Source organism: Mycotypha africana (assembly GCF_025528875.1).
Source record: "Mycotypha africana strain NRRL 2978 chromosome Unknown BDF20scaffold_5, whole genome shotgun sequence".
Classification (NCBI taxonomy): Eukaryota; Fungi; Mucoromycota; class Mucoromycetes; order Mucorales; family Mycotyphaceae; genus Mycotypha; species Mycotypha africana.
This window is the reverse complement of record NW_026515729.1, coordinates 2,037,881-2,061,792: the sequence shown is the minus strand read 5'-3', so window position 1 is coordinate 2,061,792 and position 23,912 is coordinate 2,037,881. Positions and strand designations below refer to the sequence as shown.

The window sequence follows — 23,912 nt, the reverse complement described above, 5'->3', positions numbered from 1 at the left end:
GGGGTATCCTCGCCCACGTATTTCAATAATAATTTGGTGAGCATACGTGCCTGGTCCGGCTTTATAAAAAGACCACTATTGCATTTAATAAGAGTGAATGATATGAACAAAAAAGGGCTTAGAGTCTTTGATAGAAATAAGAAAATGATTACTACCTTCCGCCAGTTCCTACAAAAGCACCGCAGTGATCTGGAATATTCGTGGCAGCCTTGTAGACAACATTTTCGATCTGATGCCATTCATGAGGTCCACATACAGGAAAATCATCCTCCATCAAAACGTAATACGCACTGTCGTACAGACGAGTGCTCATGCTCAACGCTTTTGAGAGATGCAAACGTTGATTTAAATCACTGCCTTCCTCACGAACCCATCTTAGATAACGTTGCCCTTTCGTTGTATTTGAAAAGTATTCTTTCGCAAGATCATATTGAGTATGTTGTGAAAAGTGGGTATAGATGATAGCTTGCATACGGTAATAAGGCGAGGCAGGAGATGGATACTCGGGCCAATTAGCTAAATAAGATTCAATGGTGCGTGTCAAATAAGCAGGATCACCGCGTCGTGGCGCGGTCATGAAAATGAATGTGAAAAGGTAAGGTTTGTCTGTTGCAATCGTATTGAGTTCAGCTGGTGTGACAAGGTGTTCAATGTTATAATATGTATTCCACAATATTAATACAGGCATTGCTAAGCAAACGGCCTTGCCGCATGTTTTCATGGCTGTCCAAACAATTCGCCAAGTGGGTGTTCGCCGGTAGTGTTCGAGCGAAGCAAATTCGTTCGCATTTTTTACTTTTATGGATTCTTCCCGCTTCTTATGAATCAAAAATGCCTGAAGGGCAATGATGGCTAAACAGCCCGTTAATAAGCCTGAGATAGACCACCAAAATATATTTTTCGTGAAATAATTCATCAAGCACATAATAAACTGTAGCGTTATTTTTCGAATCGTAAGTCGATGATTTGAGTCTTCTTCTCCAAAGATCACGATGTATTTGTCGTCCATACTCAGTGATTGTACAATAAGTAATGCGAATAGAAAAGGAGATAAGCCTACCGCAAATCATTGTAAGTAAAGCTTTTTTCGCCCCAGGTTGCCGGGTTATTTTTATGCTTAAGATTTTTTTTTTTCGAACATACCTTGATTGCATTCATGCATACTGTTACTGAAAAAGAAGGAAGGGAATTGCCATCCTGTCCATCTCGAAAACGTATAGCCTAATAAGAAGCGTATACTTGACACGGATGCAAACAAAACTATTAACACTCCCACAAAACGTCTTGTCCCGCCCATCATCAAGGTCAAAGATTCTTCAAAAAGTCCAAGTATGAGTAAATTCCAACCGTACAATGTCATATTGGGTAATGTCCAGTCGAATAAAAATGGTGATAGCAGCAAGTTCTTGAAGTCATACCTGTAATAAAGGTATGAAGGTGCAAAACATGACAAGTCCATAATTTTCGCTGCGTTTAACGAGGAGATAATTGTTGCTGTCAAAATCATGTACCTTGTTACTAAGGGTAACGGCCATAAGCATAATAGCTTTTGTGATTTATTTTTCTGTATATCATCCCCCTCGGTGGGTATAAGCGAATAATTACGGAAAAAGTAGTTACTGGCACTGTTGCTGTATCTACGTAATCCATTATCAGAACGATATTGGTGATGATGACGAATATTATATTTCGAGCTTCGTCGACTATTGTGCGTCCTTGCGGGAGAATTGGTTTTGCTTGCGGAGGAACGGAGTGAATGAGATAATGAGTGTAATCTTGACGTCCTGTTTTTGGTGTCTCGTTGTATGAATGAAGATGATGATGAGGTCGTTTGTGTGGGATTGTTGAGTATATTGTAAAAAGTAGCTGCACTGTCAGCATATTGAGATTGTAAATCAGAATCCAGGGTCAGTGGCAGTAAGGGCTGCTCGGTTTCTTCGTTTGGTCTATGTGTGTGCATATGAAGCCAAGCTGCCCGTTGTTGTTGTTGTTGTTGTTGAACTATTTCCTGTTCGTTCCTTGATTCTTTATTCTCTTCAGAATCTGTCTCGCTATCCATGGGCGTAAGACTGATAGCTTCATCGTCAAAATAAGATACCGTTGGAGGCCAAGCTTCTGTAATATTAAGAGATCGATCTACAGTTGAGGGCGGTAAAATGGTATCGAAACTGCCAGTATGTGTACCATCAAACCATTGATGGGAATTGCGCTGATTATCTGATAAAGGTAAATATGCAGATGTGTCTTCTTCATCTTCTATAGAGGCTATCGTTGATTCTTCTGCATCAAAGTTTTCGGGATTGGTTGCTTGTATGGAGTTATTGGATCTGGTAACCTCTTGAATAAGTCGAACGGATCCAAGAATTTTGAACAGAGAGTCTTGCATTATCTCCCTGTCTCTTTACACGCAGGTTTTGCTCTTCGTAACGTAAAGTTGAAAAAAGGTTTGCAACACAACAAAACGAAAAGAAAAAGGGCTAATGTAGCTTTTCGTAGAAATAATTTAGAGTTTAATACAATGAGTATTCTTGGTATTTTCGAATACTAAGGTAACTGAAAAACCAAATGACGTTGTGCAAATAAAAATAGAAGAATTTCCAGTGATGTGGCTTGCTTTGCGTTAAAGATAAGCAATAAGTTGTTGTTTCAATGAATAATGAAGATAATCAAAGCCCAACAGCAAAGAAAGTTTGTTAGATACAGAAAAAAAGGGGGTGTTAAGCGAGATGTAGTATCAAGAAACAGAGAAATGGGAAAAGATGCTGAGGGATTGTCAAAGGTGAAGCCTTGGGGGCATTTTTCCTTTTACAAACTAGGAAAAGTGCAAAAAAAAAATAAAAAAGAAAAAGTCTGAGTTCGCTTCATCCAACAAGCATCAAAGCTGCGTTTTGTCGGAAGGAGAAAAAAAAAGCTGTTTCTTCCTTATTGCTAATCCAGCGAATAGGAATCGCCTAGTTCCAACCGCAAAACATTATGTATATCCCCCTCATCCACATTGAGCTAGTTGTTGATAATGCACCGCTTACTTTAAGAATACATTTGCAAAAAGAATTATGGCAAAGCCGCTTGTTTGGATTAGTTTCTGCATGATTAAATTTCTTAACTATATTTCAACTTTCTCAAGGGTAACGGCGGATTGTTAAGAAATGAATATTATTGAGGAAAAGCACGATAATCAAAACAGTCAGCGAAAGTATCAAACAGATTCAAAGACCAGGCCTGTTATATTTGATCGTATCTGTTTCAAATAATTCAGATCTTAGGATGAAAATTTTGAGGAGAATTATGTGTGATAACTCTGAATGTGTTGTTTGATCGACTGTCACATTGTCCTATATAAAAGCACCTGTACACAGACTAAATATGGATAAGTGTACATATCAAAGAAGCTTGTCCTCTAAGCTGATGGAGTTAGAATATGAATAAAATGAGTGCACTGTGTTATGTTGTGATAGAATGCTGAATTGATTCATTAATATGGTGCAATAAGTAATAAAGTGACAAAGTAATGGTTATAACAGTTTGAGGGTATACAGTAGGTTTTCGCAATTGTTACTAGCTGGATTATTTATGTTTAAAGGTATAGTCTCTCAATCGAGTGACAAAGTGCGGCTATTTTCATTTTCTTCTTCATCTATAGTCTCCTTTGCGGTTTTCAGTACTGTCAAGAGCAAAAAAGATCTACTTAGAATTTGCGGAGTTCATATAGGTTAATATGCTACAACTTACAGTGTGATTTCAACCCTTTGTCAAAGTTACGCCAACAAATAGCAGCATTTATACTAGTCAGCACTATTAAAACCAAAGTTACGCAGGCTATTATACAATAATATCAGTCTTAGCATGCTTTTTGTTTCCACATCTGCTCTCCTGAATTTATGCTTGACAATTACCGAAGAAAGTAAGGACCTGTTTAACATACAAGTACTTTGCTGCTTGTGATTCGTCATACATACGACAGATCTTGAATATAAAATAGGCAACACCTGCAGCCAAACCCAAGAAGAACAACATGATCATCTGTTTTGACTCATGCTTTATCTAATAGAGAGTACAAATATATAGTTGCTCATTAATGTTTTTTTCTTCCTAGATGAAGGTGTTTGTACTTTACAGCATATACAGCAAGCAATAGACCGATGCAAATCAGCGGTAATGCAACTATCGTTAAAGGATATTCTGCGTCACCTTTTTGTAGGACGAGCACCAGATACTGCACAGAATAGCCCAGGAAGAAGAAAATGTCTAGTTTTAGGATAGTGAGAAAGATCTGATACCAACGGTACATATTTCGTATATCAGGATCAGCCCCGATTTTTTTATAGACTCGCCAGCTAACGAAATTATAACGTTAACTGATACACATTGAAATACATTTTGACATACATGTTTTGTTTTGTTTTTACCCAAATTCCAAATACAATCTTGCTCCCAAATAGAAATAAACCAACTGACAGATACCAATGATGATGGGGTTAGCTATGATGAACTTTTGCAAATCCCAAACCAAAGCTCTATCTCCTAGTGTATCTTTCAATGCCCTAGCTATCTGCTTGAATTGGAAAACCGCATAGATGAAACAGCATAAGTTGAATAAATTGAAAGCGATTACTTGAATTGTATTCTTGTTGTAAACCTGATAGATTTTCATACGAAGGTGTAACGAAATTCGGTATAAGTACACTGCCTCCATCTAAATGTATGTATGATAACAATAATTTTCTCTTCTTCCTTCTTACCGCATCCCATGCGAGTGCTACTTGAAACACGAGTGATATAATGAATATAACCAAATAGACAGGAATACCTTTTGTTAGACCTTCCTCTATGTTTACATCGGGTGGTATTCTATTTGTTTTGTGAAATGTATTGATCATTCAGTTATGAATATTTAATAGAAAATTTTCATAACAAAAATATATAACAATAAATTAGTTCGCGAACCTTTTCTGAAAACGATCGAAGAGTATTGATTCCAATATAATGACGACAATCGCTTCGAAAATGGCGAGTAACACTAAGCAAAGTGAGTTATGTGTTCGCCATAACGTCTAAAATTTTATTGCATAATGTTTCAGTGACAAACTCGTTTATATAATGTTTCGTACATCTTTAGGGTTATATGTGCATGCGTTGATAACAATAATGGCAACAAAATATTTACTGCAAGCGTTGTTTCTCTCTTATTTAAAATGCTGCGTCGTTGTTTTCTCTTTAGATGTTGGCTGTAGTCATAACTACTGTCTATGATTTTATTTTCATTGATATTATAATGATTTTCTTCTGTCTCGCTTAAAAAACTTGAAGATGAGGCGGAATGAAGTGTCATTTCGACAGCCTTCGATTAAACAGAGAAGTAAGCCTAGAAAAGAAAGACAAAGAGCGCAGAAAAATAAAAGAAGAAAGAAAGTTTTTAGGTCACTCATTGTTAACACTACATGTAACCATGCCTAAAATGCCCTAATGGCATTAGTCCCGTCCATATTATTTCTATATTCCGGTTAAATTTTCGTTAAAAATAGATTCTTGAAAGGAAACATTATCATTGTTTGAATCGCCTAAACTGAATTCCAACAGCTTAAATGATAGCTGACGGAGTAGGCTCAATTGGTATGAGTTATATTGTGTTTATCCAAAAGAATGTCAACCGCATGGTGTTATGAATGTTACCATAACAAAAGAAAAAAAAAAGCGATACACATGAATGGCTTTGAATCTGGAACTTGTCCTTTGTTTATATTTCTGTTCAGGTGCCTGAATCAATTGGAAATCAGCATTTTAACATTTTTGGTGGATATCAAAAAAAAAAAAAAAAAAAAAAAATTGTTTCCGATTTTGGTGGTCATTTAAGGAGTAATCTTCTGCTTATTTTGCGATAGCAATAAGATGCAATGGTATTCGTGGTACTGATACAATCTGGAGAAAGCCATTCAACTGCAAACAAACAAAATAAGAACTGCAACTAATTACGAAGACGGAACAAATGCCATGTAGAATGCATTTGGCTTGTTTGAGAATGGGCACAGACTTGGTTCTATTTGACTTCATCAATCAATGCTTCACAGGTCATCGTGAGCGTAACTGTGTTTAGTAATAGTGATACTTTGTCATATTCTTAAAGTTTTGAGTTTCACACATAACAACGCGATATCAGGGGTAAAATTAGAAAGGTTTGACGGGTTCATTACTATTTGTTTGTTGTTTTGTTCACATTGCTGAAAAAGTGTGCAATGAAAGAAATCACAGAACACTGAACATCAAAATTCCATAAACTGTATAAATAGTAGGTCTTTTACCTTGCTTCATCTTTTCTTTTCCTTCGTTATCTTCTTCTTCCCTACATTTTCTAGTCTAGTTTTATTTATATTGAAAGGGAACCTTGTTAAACAACAATTTGTTGCTATTTAAGTCTTTATCGTGTTTGCTTTATATCGATAGGCTTTTTAAATAACCAACTATTGCTCATTACAGAAAACCAGAAGTAACCGATGGTAATACGTGATCCTCTTGCTCGTCGGCCTGCTTCCCCTTCTTTAGCCTCTACGGCTTCTGTGACTCATCACAAAGGGTGCAATTCGGCGACTTGTTGCTCTCCAGCAAAAATTTGGCGAACCTTACAGACCTTGATCAAAGAAGATGATCCCGGGGCCCTCATCAAGCACTTTGAACAAGCTGATGAACAACGTCTACAACATATTGTTCGTGTCGCTTTAACTGCCAGACTGTCCAACGATGCTTCCTTGTATCCTCCTTCACAGCAACACAAATTGGTTCGTTTGACTTCCCGGGAGGCTATGTTATGCTTTGGAAAATCATTCAGAGATCTGAATTCGCTTCAACTGGCCCTGTTGGCAAGTTCTGAAGCGACGGTATTGGCTTTATTTACACAATTGAAATCGTATGCCGAAAGTTTGGGTGAAGCAGAGAAATGGAGTTCTTTCATCAATCACATTTGGGGTCAAGGCAATACGACTTTACATTTGGCAGCTCATTTACAGAGACGAGAAGTCATAAAACAATTGCTCGAGCTGGAATGCTGTAAAATTCATGTACGTAATGCAAGAAATAGGTATCCCGAAGATTGCTGTCTGGGTGATCAACGCATTGTCTCGAATATATTGACGTTTCACAAGAGTATCACTGCTACTCATGCTGCTGTCAATAGTACAAAACACAAGAACAAGAATAAGAATAAGAACAACAGTAACAGCAGTAACAGCAGTACGAAGAAGTTTGAAGATCATGCAATAAAATTGGAGACATCTTCAAGTGATACACAGAAAGCAAAAAGTAGCAAACCTCAACTACAAGACAAAAGAAGTAATAATTCCTTACAGCAACAGCCAAAGAAGGAATTACCCGTTTCAGTTTCTGCAGAAGAGTATGCTACTTGTCAAACTATTGATGGGTTCTCTCATCAGCAAACAAAGCAACAATTCACCGAAATTAATCAGGAGCAACGGTATCAAGATCACCTGAGTATGCAAGAAAATCTATCTTCAGTCAATCCTATCTCCAGAACTAACATTACCAATAATGGTAAGGCCTACCTCAACGAGAAGAAAGAATTGCTATTATCGTCATTGCATCCGGCATATACTCAGGAAAACAAGGAAGATAAGCTTATAATTACAACGTTGAACAACAACAACTACAACACCTTCTTCGCACGACAAACTCTAATGATTGACAGGTTACGGACTAGTAAGCTAAGCTTGCTTCAGTTGTCATTTCCTTCACCTTTTGTACCACCACCTGATGTTTATCGTCGATGCATCAATTTCACTGACCAACCGCAACAGATGAAAAAACCGCCTGATATATTTCATTGCAACACTAAGACATTCATTATTTCCCAGTGTTCGTCGATCAGAGCTATTGCAGCGGTATGAACATCTTACCACTGCCATTTACTAACCTATTCTGTTTGCAACAACAAGTTGTCTTTCACAAGACATCTATACTTTCCTTTTTTGTCAATTATACTTAACGAAGACTCTCTCTCTCTCTCTCCTGTGATTATCCAAATGATTCTCTCCAACTCTGTGTGTGATTATATATACTCTTTAAACTCATGTTAACATATCTTTCTATGCTCTCTCTCTCTCTCTTTCTCTCTATCATATATGACTGGAACTTTTGTAGACGATAATATTACCACCCCATTTTATTATTCTAGTCCATTCCCTTCTTGCATATTTTTTGAAACGTACATATTTTACAAGACCCTTCTCTTACATTTTGAATACTGGAACTGTAGATAACCCTCAATCTCTCACTTATATATGATACACAATAACTCTTCTCTCATGCTAAAGAAAAACTTTTCGTCTTTATCTTATCACATTTATATTATTAAAAACTTTTAAAATCAAAAGCGCTTCTATTCTTTCATTTATGTATAGCAATGGCCTCCTGTCGTGGCTTTCGTATCGTGTCAAGTAAATATATAAGGTTAAAAATTGATTGAGGATACTTATAAGTTTGTAAAGATAAAAAAAAAAAAAAAAAAAACAAAAAAAAATAGAATTATTACAGTTTTCTTCAAAAAGGTTGTTTACAAAAAAAATTGTGTGTTTCCTCTACTGAATTCATGTACTTTCATTTCCTGTAGCTTGAATTTATTCAACTCTTCTTTGATCTGCTCCGCTATAAAAGGCGTAAGTTTTGTACATACTGCATTCTGATCTGAACTGCGATCATAATCCATTTTTGAAAATGTTTCTTTCACCATCACCAGTTTCATGAACCGTACTCTGTGTATTTGTTTATTTTGTTGAGGACGACCTCCGCCACCTAGGTTACTACTGAAGTTATTATTATTATTATGACTATGCTCGCTTATAGACGTACTTGTTGTTAAATAAGAGGCCTGTCGTTGAACAGATTGAGCTGTATTCACTGTTGTCGTGGACACAACTAACCCTCGTCTCCCGTTTTCTCGATTACTAATCACACTACGCACAATTTCATAATAAGGAGAAGTCGCAGATCTTGTTTTAATTACGGCATCTCGGGTATCAGCAGCATTGTCAATAACGTTTTCATTATTGACAAATCTTCCAGGAGCTGCAGCAACGATATGATGGGTATTATTGAAACTGGAATTGCTGCCACCAAAATAACCTTCATCGACTAAAAGTTGGTCATTATTTGATTTTTGGATATTCTGCTGTTGCTGCTTCTGCTGGTATTTATCCATATACAGCTTATGCGACGAGATAGACTTTTTTAATCCTAGCACGGAATTGATTTTTTTGGTGCATGCATTCTGTTGTCCCAAGATAATGTCGTTGAGTGTGCTTGCCCTGTCTTCATTTGCTTCTTCATCGTCAGAATCTGTTGAAGAAGAGAAAGAAATTGTACTATGCGATACATGTAATTTGGTAGATACAGATGGGACAAGTGCTACTGCTCTGCTATAGTAAGGATTCTGTGGGTGTCGGTTGCCGATGTATTTGGCTTTTGATATACACTTTTCATCTTCTTCATCTTCTTCAGCTTTTGGGAACTTTTTGGAGAATCTACTTAACGTTGTGGAAGAACAAAAATGCTGTGTAAGGGACGAAAGTGATGCTGAACGCCGTATCGAGAAACCGTTACTTTTTGGTCTTTTGTCATATCCTTTTCCATTGTTTTGTATTTCACCATTATCATTGTCATTTTCCGATAGAATGCTGTAGCATGTTCTTGAATTTTGTTGATTTCGACGAGGATGGTAATTGGTATTGTGTACTTTCGTCGGCGGATAATGGTGATGCTGTAAACGAAATTTGTTCTTTATTCTGGAAGCCAATACACTTTTCGGTGATGCGCTAGCACTGTTGGACGACACATTTTTAGTTGTCGCTGTCCGTGCATTTTCGGGTGCGATGCTATTGAATGTACTAGTGCTATTACGATCACTGATGACACCTACAAAAGAAGCACTGCGAACCAATCTACTATGTAATGATCCTTTCTTTTTCTGCTGGTCATCAGCTACTACTAACTCATTATTACCGCCGCGTAACCGTTGAAATATACTTTTGAAACGAGTTGTAGCATTAGTATTATTCGTAGAAACTTGATGTTCCTTTACAGCTGAATCGGTTATTGTCTTCATTGTACTGCTTTGCTGGCTAATAATAGTAGTGCTTGCTGAAGTAGAAAACGTGACAGACGTATAATTTTCGATATTAAAAGAGGAGGGGTTGGAGGAGCAAGAAGAAGAACACTTCACAAACTTTTTCAAAAATGACCTTTTTTGATTACTTTTTTGATAGGGTGACGATGATGCAAGAATTGGATTCTCAACTACTGCAGAAGCAGCGACAGATGATGGAGTCGAGGACGTAGATGAAAAAGGAAAAGAGGGGTGATTGGCAGCATTGCTTATTGTTGTTTGCGTCTGTTCTGCTGTTAAAAGTGTTGCTGCTGCAGTAATTGGTCTGGGCTTTCCTTTTTTGTTATTCTGCTTGTGCTTAGATGGGGCCAGGGTTAGAGTGGGTACTCTCATTGATGCCCTTAGGTCTACTTGTTTGAAGCAAAGGCAGTGATGGTGCTTGATGACGATGTTGTAGATAAAACCTTTACTTAACAAGGCTTCTATGTCGATTGCAGGTTGCTGCTGATGCTTCTTTTTCTTAAAAAATGCATGTGTACGATTAAGGGTACTGTCTGTATAAGTACTGATAATGCTTGTCGATTGTGCCTATTTTGTAATTGTAATAAAAAATCAGAACAATAGGGGAAGCCATATTTTCTCAAATTGCTGACTCACGCTATTAGAGTAATGCTCATGCTGCTGCTTTCGCTTGGGTGGCAAATTAACTTTAGCCCTTGCAGATACTGCAGGTAAATTTTTCAACGTATCCTTTAGGTCATCTGTATTATTGCCTGTATCGTTCAATTCAATGTAAAACCATTCAGTATTTATGGATTGTACTTGTTCCATATCTAAGTTTTCTTCACCAAATTGCAGAACAGTTCTTGATCGGTATTGTGACCATCTGAACGGCTTAAAAAACATTTTAATCAGGTGAAAAAAAGAACTCTCTCATCCCCAATCTTAATATAAAAGATCTTTAATATTACCTTGGAGCGGTCATGTTTAAATACATGGAGTCATGGGTTAAATAAAGGTTCATTGTTGAGCTCCATTATTTGAAAGATATTTCGAGTAGACTTTGTTTTTGTGTGTTTACAATGTTGAATAGGATATGATCTCACACGTTAAAAAGTAACAAATTTAGATGTGGGGATAAAGAGTGTGGAGCACTTTTAACTTTGCAGTATCGTCCAGTTATAAACGCTTCTGTTGAGGAGAAATAAAGAAGTTCAATATCATGCCATCGGTGTGCTCGGTTATAATTGAGCATCTGTTAACTTCATATTTATAAAGACAATAAATGTAAGGAGGTACACAGCATCTCATTTTTAACAGTTAAAATTCAAGAAAAACTCTAATACTTTCGGTACAGACAATGGGTCAGGGATAAACTCTTTATTGATTATTCCTTTCACTAAGCTTAACTGATCGAAATTATAGTAGACACTTGCAACTGCGAACAATCTGTATGCAAAAATAATATTCACAAAGGAAAAGCTTGATACACTTTTTTTTTTTTTTTTTAATTACTAGGCCATTCACAACTATCTACAATAGCCTTGGCAATTTTTTCCAAGCCTTCTTTATCTTCTTCAGTAAATCCCTCTATTTTCTCGCAGTCAATATCAAGGACACCCAGAACACGCTATAAAAACAATAAGAATAGATCAGAACTTAAACCAGTCCAAATAAAACGATCCATACTTTAAAAAAGATTTTACATCGACTTACATTATCCTTAATAAGTGGTATCACTACTTCAGAATTGGAAGCAGAATCGCAAGCAATATGTCCAGGAAACTCATGTACATCACGGATCACTTGAGACTGCTTCGTACGAGCAGCAGCACCACAAACACCCTTACCGAAAGGAATGGCTGTACAAGCAACCTTGATGATAGAAAAAATTAATGAATTTCTGTGCACCCTTTTCGCAGTTTAACTTTTTCATGCTGTCAAAAACATTCTTCTACCTTTCCTTGAAAAGGTCCGAGAATTAGCAACTCATCGTTTTTACGATCTGTAAGGTAAAATCCACACCAGTTGATAGGCTTTTTTTGAAAGTGCTCTAATGATCTTAAAGCATGATATATAACAGCAGAGGCGTTAGAAAGATTTGTGACCTGAGCAGAAAGAACTGGTTTGTTAAATTGTGAAGACTTGACTCTAAGACGATTGTCAAATGATACCCAAAAAGTTTGGTCTTCACAAATAGATTTAATTTGCTCGAGAAGTTCTTCGTAAAACTCTTTTCTGGAACGGTGAGGATCGGCGTTGGTAATGATTTCTTTCATTATGATTGTGAAAGATAAAGGGAAGGTATAAAGAGCAAAATCTTTTTTTTTTTTTTTTTTTTTTTTTAATTTTCTCTTTTACTTTGACAGATCTGCCCCGCAAAAAATTGGAGAGATTCGGAGTGAAAGCTGTAAACATACAATGACAAAGTATAACATCAAAGCTGTGCATCCTTGGTAAGTTAGACAGTTTCAGCTTGCATAAAGATTATACCGATAAATGTATTAACAATATCAGCTACAGAAAAAAAGGTTCCAAGAAGATAAAGATTTCATGATTTTTTAATTAACGAGAATGGGGTATTTTCAGCAACAGGAGTGCTCGCGACAAATAGTATCCGCTCTTCTAGTGCTACGGTCTATTGAAACACCCATTTAAACATGGATATTTCAATAAATCAATTAAGGGAAACAAGCCTCTATTTAGCAAAAACATCAAAACTCTCGATGTCACTCAAGCAGAACTTCGCGCTCAATGTACATATCCTCACAAATGGCATCTGACCGTTTAACCCCCTTTTCCACAAAGATTTGCCCATGAGGCAAAGAATAAGCATTTCAAATTTTCTGTCATGATATGTGAACTCATCGATAAGGTTACCCAACGCGCGTTTAATAACTGCTAAATCGCATCACTTTTCGAACCCTTGCCTTGATCCAGTTGCAAATCCCACTACAATCCAAATAACATCGCGTAACATTGCTGTTCTCTGATTAAAATGATGAGAGTATAAAATCTAAAGCGACTTCTGTTTTATTGTAACTTTTGCAAATACATAAAAGAAGCTGATATCACGCTTTGCATTTTAAATATTTATTGTTGGTAAGAGAAGACGTTCTTCAAGTCTGATTTGTGGAATTAAAAAAAAAAAAGAAATAGAAAAGTAAGCATCTTTATCAACCATGCATCATCACATTAAAATTTTTATTCTGTTAGTAAGACTTACAGCCATCTTGTTGAGCGAGGCGGTTGAGAGAATCATCAGATTCAGCTTCCTTACGGAGGAAACCACAGAAAGCATAGGTAGAGAAGGTGTTGGTGGCACGACCTTCAGCATCAACATCGGCAATGTTGATTTGAACGGAAGCGTGATCCTTGGCAGTGATGAGGCGGTTGGTGGCGGAACTGAACGAAAAAGCAAAAAGAGAAGGTAACAGGTTAATTAACATCAAGTTTTCTTAAAGCCTTATTCTCACATTCTCAACTTCTCTTCTTCTTTCTTTCACAACTAATACAAAATATATGCAAAGGTTACTTTACCACTTGCGAGGAATGTAAAGATCGATGATTTGGCCTTCAGAGTTTTCCATGGTAAATGTATAGAGGGAAAGAGAAGGAACCACTTCACTGCCGGCATTACGAACAAATTTTTTATTGGGTCTAAGCCACTTTTGCCTGCGAAATTTGAAATGTTTGCGGGGTTGGAAACACGAGGCTGCTGCTCAGAACCCTTTTGACTTTACCAAAAACTTTGTAAAAGACGTGCCAAATTTTAGCAGTACACTGCAGACGACAATGGTTTATATTTGCACTGCAGCACCATTTTCAGAATAGTTGTAAGAGCATAAAGACGATTTATATGTCTCGTACTATTGAGAGAGAGAAAAAAAACCTTCGCCCCCTAACATAATGCTCTATTTGAGCATTCTCAAAGAAAAATTGCAAGCATGCATTGTGTTGAACCTGTATGTACAAACTCTACTAAAAGCAGGATATATATGTATGTGTCACTGGAACGTAACAATTGCTTTCAGTCCTGCAATATAAATACGGTACTCTAAACGTTACAACAGAGCATCACGGCTTGCACGCGGTGACGAATGCAGTCAAATGTTAAGCCAGCTCTGATACTTCTGAGAACAATCTTTTTGACAGATACAAAAAGCTAGCACGTAGTCATTCTTATGAACTATATACGCTTCATCTAATAATTATCTTTAAGAAAAAATTATATTTCTTACAAACATAGCACCGATTATATTCCCAATACGGACAAAAAACAATATATGAATTAACTCACCGTCTTCTTCTGCTATGCTGTGAATTAGCCATTTTCGGTTACGAAGAGCACAGTGACCTCCAAGAATATTATATCTGATATTGTTAGGCTGCAAATTTCCATTTTTTGTTAACCCAATATAATGTATGGCACTCTCTTGCTGGTTTATTAGTGCCATTTCTTTATCATTCACTGTTTATAACTATAATTATGAGGAGAAGGATAGCAGAGTTCTGATCTTTCTGACGAGCGCTTGCAACGTTGTAACAGCGACAAATTTACAAGCAGCCGTGAGGTTATTAAGGACAGGAAAAGGCGAAGGCTGTAAGATGTAACCTTCAAAATAGCTCATATAAGCGAGTCTATTATAAGATGAACGGAAAAACAGAGGAAGCCATATCCTTTCATTTATTAGGTAATTGTGAATGGTGACAAAGTTAGGTGTTTTAAGTTTCCATAGCAATTCTCGATGCAATTCTAGCGTTAAGAGGTAAATTTTTGCTCTTCCTCCATTGAATTTTACTGTGAGCAAGCTGAGAACATTTCTTCTCTTAAGGTTCTCTACTTACTGTTTTTGCTTTCTAAAGCATTCGTAAATGTTATTTTGGGAGGCATAACGCTAATCAGCAAGTTTCTCATATTCAGCCATTATAAGACCTCGACCGCCTTATTGATCTTGTATGTTAGATGAATAAGTTATTTAGGAAATCATTATTGCAAAATATGTAAGTCAATCTTACAAGATTAAGGATGGATAGTCTTTGATTCCAAGCATTAAATTAAAACCTAACGCTTCTTTACTTCAGAGCTATATGATGATGGGTGTCAGTAACATATGCATAAGTTTATCTTGGTTTGAATGTTGTGAGCAGAGGCTGTCCACTGTTTTTAAAAATTGCTCATATATGCTCACTTTGTGACTTAGACGAGTTCGAACTTAAAGTACTAGTGCAAACGTTGGAGAGCCATTCTAACCATTCTCTAATGACTGTAGGTAAAGATACCTTTTATTAAGGAAGCTGAGATAACATCTTTGAGCTCAGGATATCAAATCACAACTTCCTATTCATTACGTCCGGCGGTAACTGTACTAGACGATTGAGTTCACTCTCAACATAAAGAGAAAGTAGAGAAGGACTAACCATATGTAGCCCGGCAACTACTGTAAGGAATCGAGGCACTATGTTTTGTTTGTTTACCAAGAATTTATCCGCCGAATAAAAGGATACAACTGCTGAATTCTATCATATCTATTTTTGGTGCTAAATTGAAGCAACATAAGCAAAGCTGGATTGCGTACGATTTTGAACTATCACCTTTAGGGAAGCGACCATCAACATCTGATATTAATCCAGTAGCTCGAAAATACTAGAGAAGGTTTTGTAGGGAGTATTCGATTTGAGAACGAATTCAATGAAAGACAAGCGGAAGAGTATAGACAGGTATGTTCAGGAATTATATAATCACGTAGAAAATTCTGTCAAATATAACTGGGAATTGTTCGAGGTTCCCGCTGTAAAATTAGAAGCAAAAAGAAAGGGATGGTTTATAGCACCTTCTAAATAACCGTGAGGTATGTTTCGTAGCTTTCACTACTTCGAGCGTTTAAGGAGTCCATGCTCATTTATTGATTTGCGCGTATTTGCTCAAAGGATTAGTATCTATGCTCATCTACTTTTACTTCAGATGATGTCATTAGTTACAGCACTGTTATTGAATTTATTTCTCTGATTGTTCTACAGCTATCTTACTGATCTGCTAAGTGGCCAGTCAAATATGTCAATTTAACGTTAATCAGCTATAGACATAAAGGCCTATTGAGCGTGCCTCTCTTTGTTTGTTAAGCACAAGTGTATCAGTGATAAACTTTAACTAAGGCCATAACTCCGTCCCGTTGCTTTTTCTCACGATCCTTCACTATATTAAATACGCATAACCAAAGAGGCGTAAAAACAATTAATTCCTTTCCTTTTTTCATTCCCAACCATCATGTCTTTGTTTACTATTCGGCACAGCACTCGCTGTCTTCCCACTATAAATGTTGGGCGTCTAACCGTTCGATCCATTGTTACCACGCAACAACAACATTCCTCTAATAAAGAAGCTTATTTAGAACATCTGCAGAATGGTATTACTTTACTGAAATTAAATCGACCTGCCTCAAGAAATGCATTATCCGTCAATTTAGTGTCTGAATTCAGACAAGCCTTGGCTGATATCCGTTTCTCTGGGTAAGATTCTATTATTCATGGATTGCTATTAATACAAAAAGCGCTAATACGTAGAGTATAAATTATGCAAATGCATACAAATTTAGCGATTCTCGCGTTTTAATAATACAGAGTGCTACACCTGGAGCCTTTTGTTCTGGAGCTGATCTTAAAGAACGTGCAGGAATGAGCCCGATACAAGTCACTCAGTTCTTGTACAATTTGCGGAAGGCATACAGAGAATTAGAGGTAAAAAATGTACATTGCTGTTTATTCACGTTGAGCCTTTGATTCAAATTCTTCCGTATCTGTATTAACTTAGACTTTACCTATTCCGACAATTGCTGCTATTGATGGGCCTGCATTCGGCGGAGGGTTAGAAATGGCTCTATGTTGTGATATTCGTGTGGCAGGTAACATAACTACTGTAAAAGCGAAAGAGTTATTTTCTTTCGATTGATAAAATCCAATATTTGTAGGCCCCTCCGCCAAAATGGGATTGACCGAAACCAAGCTAGCTATTATTCCAGGGTAAAAGCAAAGGGAAAAAATAATCTATACATACATTATACATCATATATATAATTTGTTTCTATTGGGTACAGGGCTGGTGGTACTCAACGATTACCACGACTTATCGGTATTCCGCGTGCTAAAGAGCTGGTTTACACAGGGGAAATTTTGGACCCTAAAAAAGCAAAGGAATACGGTGTTGTAGGTCATCTTGATGAAAGTAGTGCGCTTAATAAAGCTATGCAAATAGCTGAATCGATTCTTCCCAATGGACCTGTTGCTATTCGAATGGCCAAGCTTGCTATCGATCGAGGATCACACTTGGATATGTAAGTGTAGTTTAAAAGCTGGGCCTCTGCAGACAAAAATATTCATCTGTACCTCTTCTTGATAGGGATTCTGGATTGGAAATTGAACAATCCTACTATGCCCAAATAATCCCAACTGAAGACAGATTAGAGGGGCTGAGGGCATTCAAGGAAAAGAGAAAGCCTGTCTATAAAGGTTGCTAACAAAGTATATCTATGCCTTTTCAACGTCCTTACGTAATGAAAATAATGTCCAGAATTAAAGCTACACTAAAGCCATAATCTTTCATACAGTTGCAAGTAACGCTTACATTGTCACTTTGTGCCTATTATATATCCGTTTTAAACCATCTTGATATCATTGTTTAAAGTCTAGATCTTCAATGTAGCTTTATTTGTATAAAGACATTTATTTATTTTTTTTCTTTTTTTTTTTAAAAAAAAAGGTATTGTACACTTTTGTGATTTTGATTGGCATGATTAAACTTTGTATATTTTATGCCAAGCTCGAATGAGAAAATGGTAATGAGTGCTGTAAGTTCTGTTAGAAATGCTTCATTCTATTTTTTTGATCCAAATAGCGATAACCGATGAAAAGAACACCAACAATACCACCTGCTAATATCATTTTAAGGAAAACGGAGAAAACACTGACAGGCTTGGAAGGCTTCTTGACTTTAGGGGGTGGAGGTGCTGCTTCCTTGATTGCAGGGCGAATAGATCGAGTAGTAACAGAAATAATATCATGTTTGTCAGTTACTTCACCAGTATGGGCGCTGAAACCGAGATAGATTTGACGCGGCAAGTTCACATCATGCTTCTTGAAACAAACTTCCCATTCATCTTCTTGACGCCATTGTAATTCTAATTGAAGGAAGTTGCCCTTGTGGTAAGTTAATTTGGCCTTGGTAGGAAAACTCTTCATTCTGAAGTCAGCCTGATATATGTAATTGTATACATTTCATTAGTATCACCTATTTATTTAATGTCCCTTCTTCATCTAGCAGCCTATTCCCTCATTGTATAATACCTCACAACCAGCGAGTTCTGTCTCTCTACCGTCCAGATCATTATTGTATGAAGTATGTCCATCCCCGAGCATAGCCATTACATAAGGGAAAGTGTGACGCTGGAGTCAAAGAAAGTCAATGATAACTAATCTCACACAAAGTAAACAATCGCAGTGTCTTTTGTTAACTTACATGTGCTCTCTCATTATCGTAAGTATCAAAGAAGACACCAAGACCTTCAAAGTTATCTACTGAGCCAAAGACTGGTCCTTCTGTCATCCTTTGTTTTGTGAGCCACACTATCGATATCACAGACATTTAGTAAACAGTTCGCTCCCGTTACTAATAAATATTGACTGATTGCATTGATACATACTAGCGAAACCATCACCGTAGAGATGCCCGGAGCTGCCGCTTACCTTGAATTCGAATTCAACTTCAAAATTCTCACCCATCAACGGCTACAGTTGTAATTTGCAATTGTACAATTTTGAAGAGTGTTAGGTGAGAAGTTTCTTTCGCTCGAAATCGATAATCCATATTTCATCTCGATTTTACCAGACGTGACCACAAGTAGCCGAGTTCTGATTGCCTCATTTGAGTAAGACGAATATGTTGGTTGGTATTAATAATAGCATCTCCACCAAAATCAAACCATCTGTTTTGAAGGTCGTCATCTAAAATTTGGTTTGTTGCATATTAAATACTGTAAAGTAAGGGCGTTGTGCTCAAAACTGACTGCCTTACCAATATAGGGCATATGAATGCTATGCGTCCTCATATTCGACACTTGAGCAAGCACAGACGTACATGCTACAAGGATGGTGGAAAGCACTACCAGAAGAGAGCGCATTGTTTATATTCGAATACACTTAACTGATAAAAATAAAAAGAGAAAAAGGTTCAGCTTGCAACGAAATAGGGCGCGTTCTTATACAATGGCCGTTACGAAGAGAGAAACTGAATCCTTGAAATTGACCAGTCGTCCGAAAAATAAAAGTCAGACAAAATCTTCTGTGTTTTGTATCTCAATCTCCCGTAGAAAATCGTTGGAACTTGCCTTCTTTTTTAGTAAGAAAACTCGTTGTACTGTTGCAAATTCATCAGTATTGTATTTAGCAGGTTAGTGGCTGAGTAAGTAGGAATTTTGTCCCAAGCTGGCTGTGGCATAAGGTAGGGAATTCAGTTTATTGGTTCTGTTTGTATTGGAGAAATGGCAACTGTTGTATGATCGTAAAATATACTGTTATATTGATTTACACGTAATTTGGAGGCTCTGAATAAAATGTTCTAAATTATTTATTGAGGCATTTATCCCGTTTCTGTCAGTTCCTTCCTAGCTGTAATACACAGAAAATATTGTCGTTTGATCTATAATAAAGACGTGTCTTTTTGATGCAATTATTGAGTACTCACTGAGCATCAGCAAGTGGAAGCAAAGAAACCTCTTTAGATCAATTGACTATTTTCTATTGTAACACTTGTATAAACTACTCATACAAAAATTAACAGAATTATCTTCTGTCAAGAATCTGGATCTTTGATCCGTTCTTTAGGAAATGTAATATCCTCTTCTCTTATCGTTTCTTCGTCAATTCGGAAGTGCAGAGAGTAAGAAATACTATTTATTTGCTATTCAGATCCATTAAGCGACCTACAAGTTCTTTTTGAAGTTTTGCTTGTTGTCTACTTTCTTCCAAAGAACTTAAGCTTCGTAAATCGTTGACAATATCCTTTGTTTTACCAAAGTACACTTCCTGTAAAGAGTTACGCATCTTCATTTCCATATCCTCCACCATACGGCCAATGTTGGCTATATGGGCAGAGGGATCGTCCACTGGAGCATCTTGTTCTATTTGTCTGGTCATACTACCACTCAAATTCATTTGTCCCAAGTCCTGGTTGCTGGTGATCATATACAGCATAATAGTGGATGTCAACTTGTAATGTGCATTACGTCCACGTTCCTGAACTTCAAACACATGTATAGAATCCCAAGCTCCCTTCATACGTCTGGCCCCATCACCAACTTATGACAAGAAGACAATATCAGTGATAGGTATAATAAGATGTGAAATAGTACATAATTCTTTTACCTTTCTTCAACAAAACAACAACGGCGAACTTATCATCAATTTCAAATGCATAAACTGAAGAAATGCCGCCTTCATAATACATCTCACGATATGTGTCGAAAGCTTCATTAGCTGCTATCTCTAATTTTCTAAGACGGGGTGAAGGCACTGATCCATCTGATAACTCAGGCTCGTATTCATTACTCCACGGTGATCTATTTCATTTCATTTTTTAAATTAAACACGTATTCACATTGGAAGACATCTATTTTTGCAGGAACTTTTTTCTTTTTCTTTTTTTTTTTTTTTTTAATCTATACCTGTATGAGTCACCATCTCTGTTATAATCGCATATAAGGTAGTCTTTTCCTGTCTTCGCACAACGTTTCACCTTTAAAGGTTGGTCAACGGCTGATAATAATTCATCGGCCAAGTCGGGATGAACCAAGTCCAGTAGCTTGGATAAGTTTTCTTCGACATTTTGTGGAGGTAAACGACGCATCAGGTCCAAAGCGCAATCATACTCGTCGTTCTAACCTCAGCAAACAATATATCAGAAATCATTCAATATTTTAGTTTCTTTGAGATTGCTTTACCATCTTTTATATATGTATGTATTGATAACTTTGTCCAGAAAGAGAAAATGAGTCAAAAAATTACGGGAGACGATAATGAATCGGGCAATACAAGAAGGCCTGTTGAGTTCCAAAAATGATTGCTGTTGCTGCTTGTATGCTTATAGTTGTTATGCATTCACTCACACTACCTCTACTGACTATAATAAGGCTATTTTTTTTTTTGAGAATAAATTCGAAGAGTATCATAGAAACCACTGTTGAGAATAGCAGGTAATATCGTTCGCAGACTGATAGTTTTGAATTATTCTACATTAATATTGTTCGGTTGACTCATAAAATATAATAATCGCATTGTCCGTATCAACGAAAGCCGCGTAACATCTGCCAAAGATTTAAGTATGAATCTTATTCTATTAGTCCTTGTTAATTGCTTACGAAGTATTGTCAAAGTATTGACTCATATTCTCGTATTACTGTAAGTATCCGAACCCGACAATGATTTCAGGAACTGATTTTCTTTTTCCCTGAGGGGAAACCCAGCAGCGAGGCAACTATAAATTCCGGGGAGAGCTCATTGTAAATTTCGCTTTCACTCCTTTTTGCATAAAAAACAAGTAAAATGAGCAGTATTATCAGATCTCGTGGTTTATATTCATCAAAACGCTTGGTTAATGTGGCCGGAAGACAGGCTATTAGGGTATTAGTTGACTATATTGTTGCAGACTGAAGCAAAAACACGTAAAAACTGATCGCTTTTTCTAATTCCATCTCTATTGACTTTTACATTCTCAAAAAGACACTACCAGTTGTGAAAAAAAGTTTAGCTTTTTATAGCGGTTACGGATATAATGATGACGATAATTATAATGGAGCAAGAGCTGGAGGTTGGGGTAGCTCTATGGAACGACAGTCTTTACCTCGAAATACTGTAAGGAGCAAGCAAATAAAGTGGAAAGTGAAAGTTATACGCACAAAAAGTTACTCATGAACATGACTGATTTGGAGATTAGATCGTCAAATTTGTTCCTCAACAAGAAGCTTGGATTGTTGAGCGTATGGGAAAGTTCCATCGAATCCTAGATCCTGGGTTGAACATTTTAGCACCGTTCATTGATAGAGTCAAGTATGTTAAAAGCCTGAAAGAAACAGCAATTGAGGTGCCTAGTCAAAGCGCTATCACCCAAGGTAAGTAAAAGTGGTATATAAATTGACATTCCTATGAGAGAAGATGATAATTATTTACAATAGATAACGTAACACTTGAGTTGGATGGTGTATTATATTTCAGATGTGTTGATCCGTTTAAGGTAAGACTACCTCTGTAGAGATTAACAATGCTGTATGTTCATCGATCTATGTCATTACATAGGCTTCTTACGGTGTTGAAGATGCAGAATTTGCTATTACTCAACTTGCGCAGACGACAATGAGAGCTGAGATTGGTCAAATGACTCTTGATCGTACTTTAGCAGAGCGTGCCTATCTAAATATGAATATTGTGGATGCTATCAATTCAGCTGCGGAAGATTGGGGAATTCGTTGCTTGCGTTATGAGATTCGTAAAGTAGTAAAGCAAAAATGAGTAATGAGTCACTTCTAACATACATGTGCGTCTGACACAATACGATAAAATTACTTTGGTATAGGTGACATACATCCACCATCTAAAGTAGTAGAATCAATGCATCAGCAAGTTTCAGCTGAAAGGACAAAGAGAGCTCAAATCTTAGAGTCAGAAGGTGCTCGACAAGCAGCTATTAATGTTGCGGAAGGCCGTAAACAGTCAACAATTCTAGCCTCTGAAGCTCAAAAAGCTGAAAGGATCAATATGGCAGCAGGTGAGGCGGAAGCCATTCTTTTGAAAGCTAAAGCCTCTGCGGAAGGTATTGAACGTGTGGCTAGGGCCATTGCTGTCAATCAGGGCAATGAAGCAGTATCCATGACTGTAGCCGAAAAATATGTTGATGCTTTTGGTAAAATGGCGAAAGAGGGCACTACTATCATAGTGCCCGCTGCAGCAAACGACGCCGCGTCGATGGTGACACAGGTAACATCATCAAGATATTTGATATTTTTGCAACTCAACATATCCTTATAACGTATAACTAAACATTTCTCTATCCTTTCGATTATACTATAGGCTTTAGCGATCTTCAAGACTATCAATAAAAAGAGGCCTGCTACTGGTACAATAGAGGAATTACCGCAAGAAGATCTGTTTTCAACAAAAACAGCAACAAAGCAGAAGGTAAAAGACGTGTCAAAGGCTATCGAGAAGTTGAAGGATGACAGCAACACCTCGAATATATAATACCTTTAGTTTCAAAAGCGTGCATTACTAAAGCGCACTGTTATATACTTCGTTATTGTCAGAAATTAAACAGTTGATTCGTCGTCGCTTGCTTCGCAAATCTTTTGCTGACGGTGCATACCGAATCTGTCAAACGTGGGGCAAAATCAGTTGTATTTTTTTCTATATTCGTTGATCTGAAATTGACATGTTTGAATCACAAGAAAAGGTTATATTATTTATCAATTAAATCCCTTATTCCTTCCAGAACGATTGATTGCTACCTTGCTTTCAAAGTGCTGGAAAAAGAAAATAGGCACACTAAGAAGGAAATATTCCGCTTGCAATGTTGCGTAACTAATGTCGCACAATGCTTAACAACGTTGAAGACTCGTTCGATGTTATTTTCCAAAATTAGAAGCAACTCCCTATTGACTTATCTGTGTCATAGAAACTGTTATAGAGACGATCTGTCTATACAAAATTAACCAGATCTTTGGTTTGAGCATATTTGGTCTTCTCCTTGAATCACAATTGGTCTATT

At 36.9% G+C, this 23,912-nt stretch overlaps 10 protein-coding genes across 10 annotated transcripts; 3 read left to right on the top strand and 7 right to left on the bottom strand.

Annotated features, from left to right (window-relative positions):
- Positions 1–151: 151 nt before the first annotated feature.
- BDF20DRAFT_819791 (uncharacterized protein) lies at positions 152–1,960 on the bottom strand (the record flags this gene model as incomplete). The annotated part of the gene is made up of 2 exons (XM_053077484.1): positions 152–1,056; positions 1,144–1,960. The coding sequence occupies 2 exons, from the start codon at positions 1,958–1,960 to the stop codon at positions 152–154; spliced, it is 1,722 nt and encodes a 573-aa protein (XP_052936747.1).
- Positions 1,961–3,590: 1,630 nt separating this feature from the next.
- On the bottom strand, positions 3,591–5,329 carry BDF20DRAFT_906240 (uncharacterized protein; the record flags this gene model as incomplete). Its single annotated transcript, XM_053083253.1, has 7 exons — positions 3,591–3,661; positions 3,894–4,041; positions 4,115–4,334; positions 4,407–4,636; positions 4,740–4,848; positions 4,945–5,017; positions 5,242–5,329. The coding sequence occupies 7 exons, from the start codon at positions 5,327–5,329 to the stop codon at positions 3,591–3,593; spliced, it is 939 nt and encodes a 312-aa protein (XP_052936746.1).
- Positions 5,330–6,488: 1,159 nt separating this feature from the next.
- BDF20DRAFT_819952 (uncharacterized protein) lies at positions 6,489–7,088 on the top strand (the record flags this gene model as incomplete). Its single annotated transcript, XM_053077501.1, has 1 exon — positions 6,489–7,088. A coding segment is annotated over one exon (600 nt), but the record flags the coding sequence as incomplete, so codon positions are not given.
- A 1,469-nt stretch (positions 7,089–8,557) lies between these two features.
- BDF20DRAFT_913307 (uncharacterized protein) lies at positions 8,558–11,129 on the bottom strand (the record flags this gene model as incomplete). Its single annotated transcript, XM_053084055.1, has 3 exons — positions 8,558–10,693; positions 10,763–10,991; positions 11,077–11,129. The coding sequence occupies 3 exons, from the start codon at positions 11,127–11,129 to the stop codon at positions 8,558–8,560; spliced, it is 2,418 nt and encodes an 805-aa protein (XP_052936744.1).
- Positions 11,130–11,612: 483 nt separating this feature from the next.
- Positions 11,613–12,384, bottom strand: BDF20DRAFT_913306 (GAF domain-like protein; the record flags this gene model as incomplete). Its single annotated transcript, XM_053084054.1, has 3 exons — positions 11,613–11,735; positions 11,822–11,980; positions 12,064–12,384. 3 exons carry the CDS (start codon positions 12,382–12,384, stop codon positions 11,613–11,615), a joined length of 603 nt encoding a protein of 200 aa, XP_052936743.1.
- Positions 12,385–13,198: 814 nt separating this feature from the next.
- BDF20DRAFT_906238 (30S ribosomal protein S21e) lies at positions 13,199–13,695 on the bottom strand (the record flags this gene model as incomplete). Its single annotated transcript, XM_053083252.1, has 3 exons — positions 13,199–13,230; positions 13,332–13,510; positions 13,646–13,695. 3 exons carry the CDS (start codon positions 13,693–13,695, stop codon positions 13,199–13,201), a joined length of 261 nt encoding a protein of 86 aa, XP_052936742.1.
- Positions 13,696–16,268: 2,573 nt separating this feature from the next.
- Positions 16,269–17,878, top strand: BDF20DRAFT_974980 (ClpP/crotonase-like domain-containing protein). The gene is made up of 6 exons (XM_053085069.1): positions 16,269–16,615; positions 16,702–16,843; positions 16,917–17,007; positions 17,074–17,125; positions 17,200–17,436; positions 17,502–17,878. Exons 1-6 carry the CDS (start codon positions 16,374–16,376, stop codon positions 17,617–17,619), a joined length of 882 nt encoding a protein of 293 aa, XP_052936741.1. The 5' UTR covers positions 16,269–16,373; the 3' UTR covers positions 17,620–17,878.
- An 81-nt stretch (positions 17,879–17,959) lies between these two features.
- On the bottom strand, positions 17,960–19,185 carry BDF20DRAFT_906236 (legume-like lectin family-domain-containing protein; the record flags this gene model as incomplete). Its single annotated transcript, XM_053083251.1, has 6 exons — positions 17,960–18,352; positions 18,446–18,544; positions 18,618–18,724; positions 18,802–18,886; positions 18,984–19,102; positions 19,173–19,185. The coding sequence occupies 6 exons, from the start codon at positions 19,183–19,185 to the stop codon at positions 17,960–17,962; spliced, it is 816 nt and encodes a 271-aa protein (XP_052936740.1).
- An 865-nt stretch (positions 19,186–20,050) lies between these two features.
- On the bottom strand, positions 20,051–21,002 carry BDF20DRAFT_906235 (F-actin-capping protein subunit beta; the record flags this gene model as incomplete). Its single annotated transcript, XM_053083250.1, has 3 exons — positions 20,051–20,454; positions 20,522–20,715; positions 20,821–21,002. 3 exons carry the CDS (start codon positions 21,000–21,002, stop codon positions 20,051–20,053), a joined length of 780 nt encoding a protein of 259 aa, XP_052936739.1.
- Positions 21,003–21,697: 695 nt separating this feature from the next.
- BDF20DRAFT_835761 (uncharacterized protein) lies at positions 21,698–23,389 on the top strand (the record flags this gene model as incomplete). The annotated part of the gene is made up of 7 exons (XM_053078874.1): positions 21,698–21,775; positions 21,875–22,006; positions 22,089–22,263; positions 22,327–22,385; positions 22,448–22,637; positions 22,725–23,125; positions 23,219–23,389. The coding sequence occupies 7 exons, from the start codon at positions 21,698–21,700 to the stop codon at positions 23,387–23,389; spliced, it is 1,206 nt and encodes a 401-aa protein (XP_052936738.1).
- Positions 23,390–23,912: the final 523 nt, after the last annotated feature.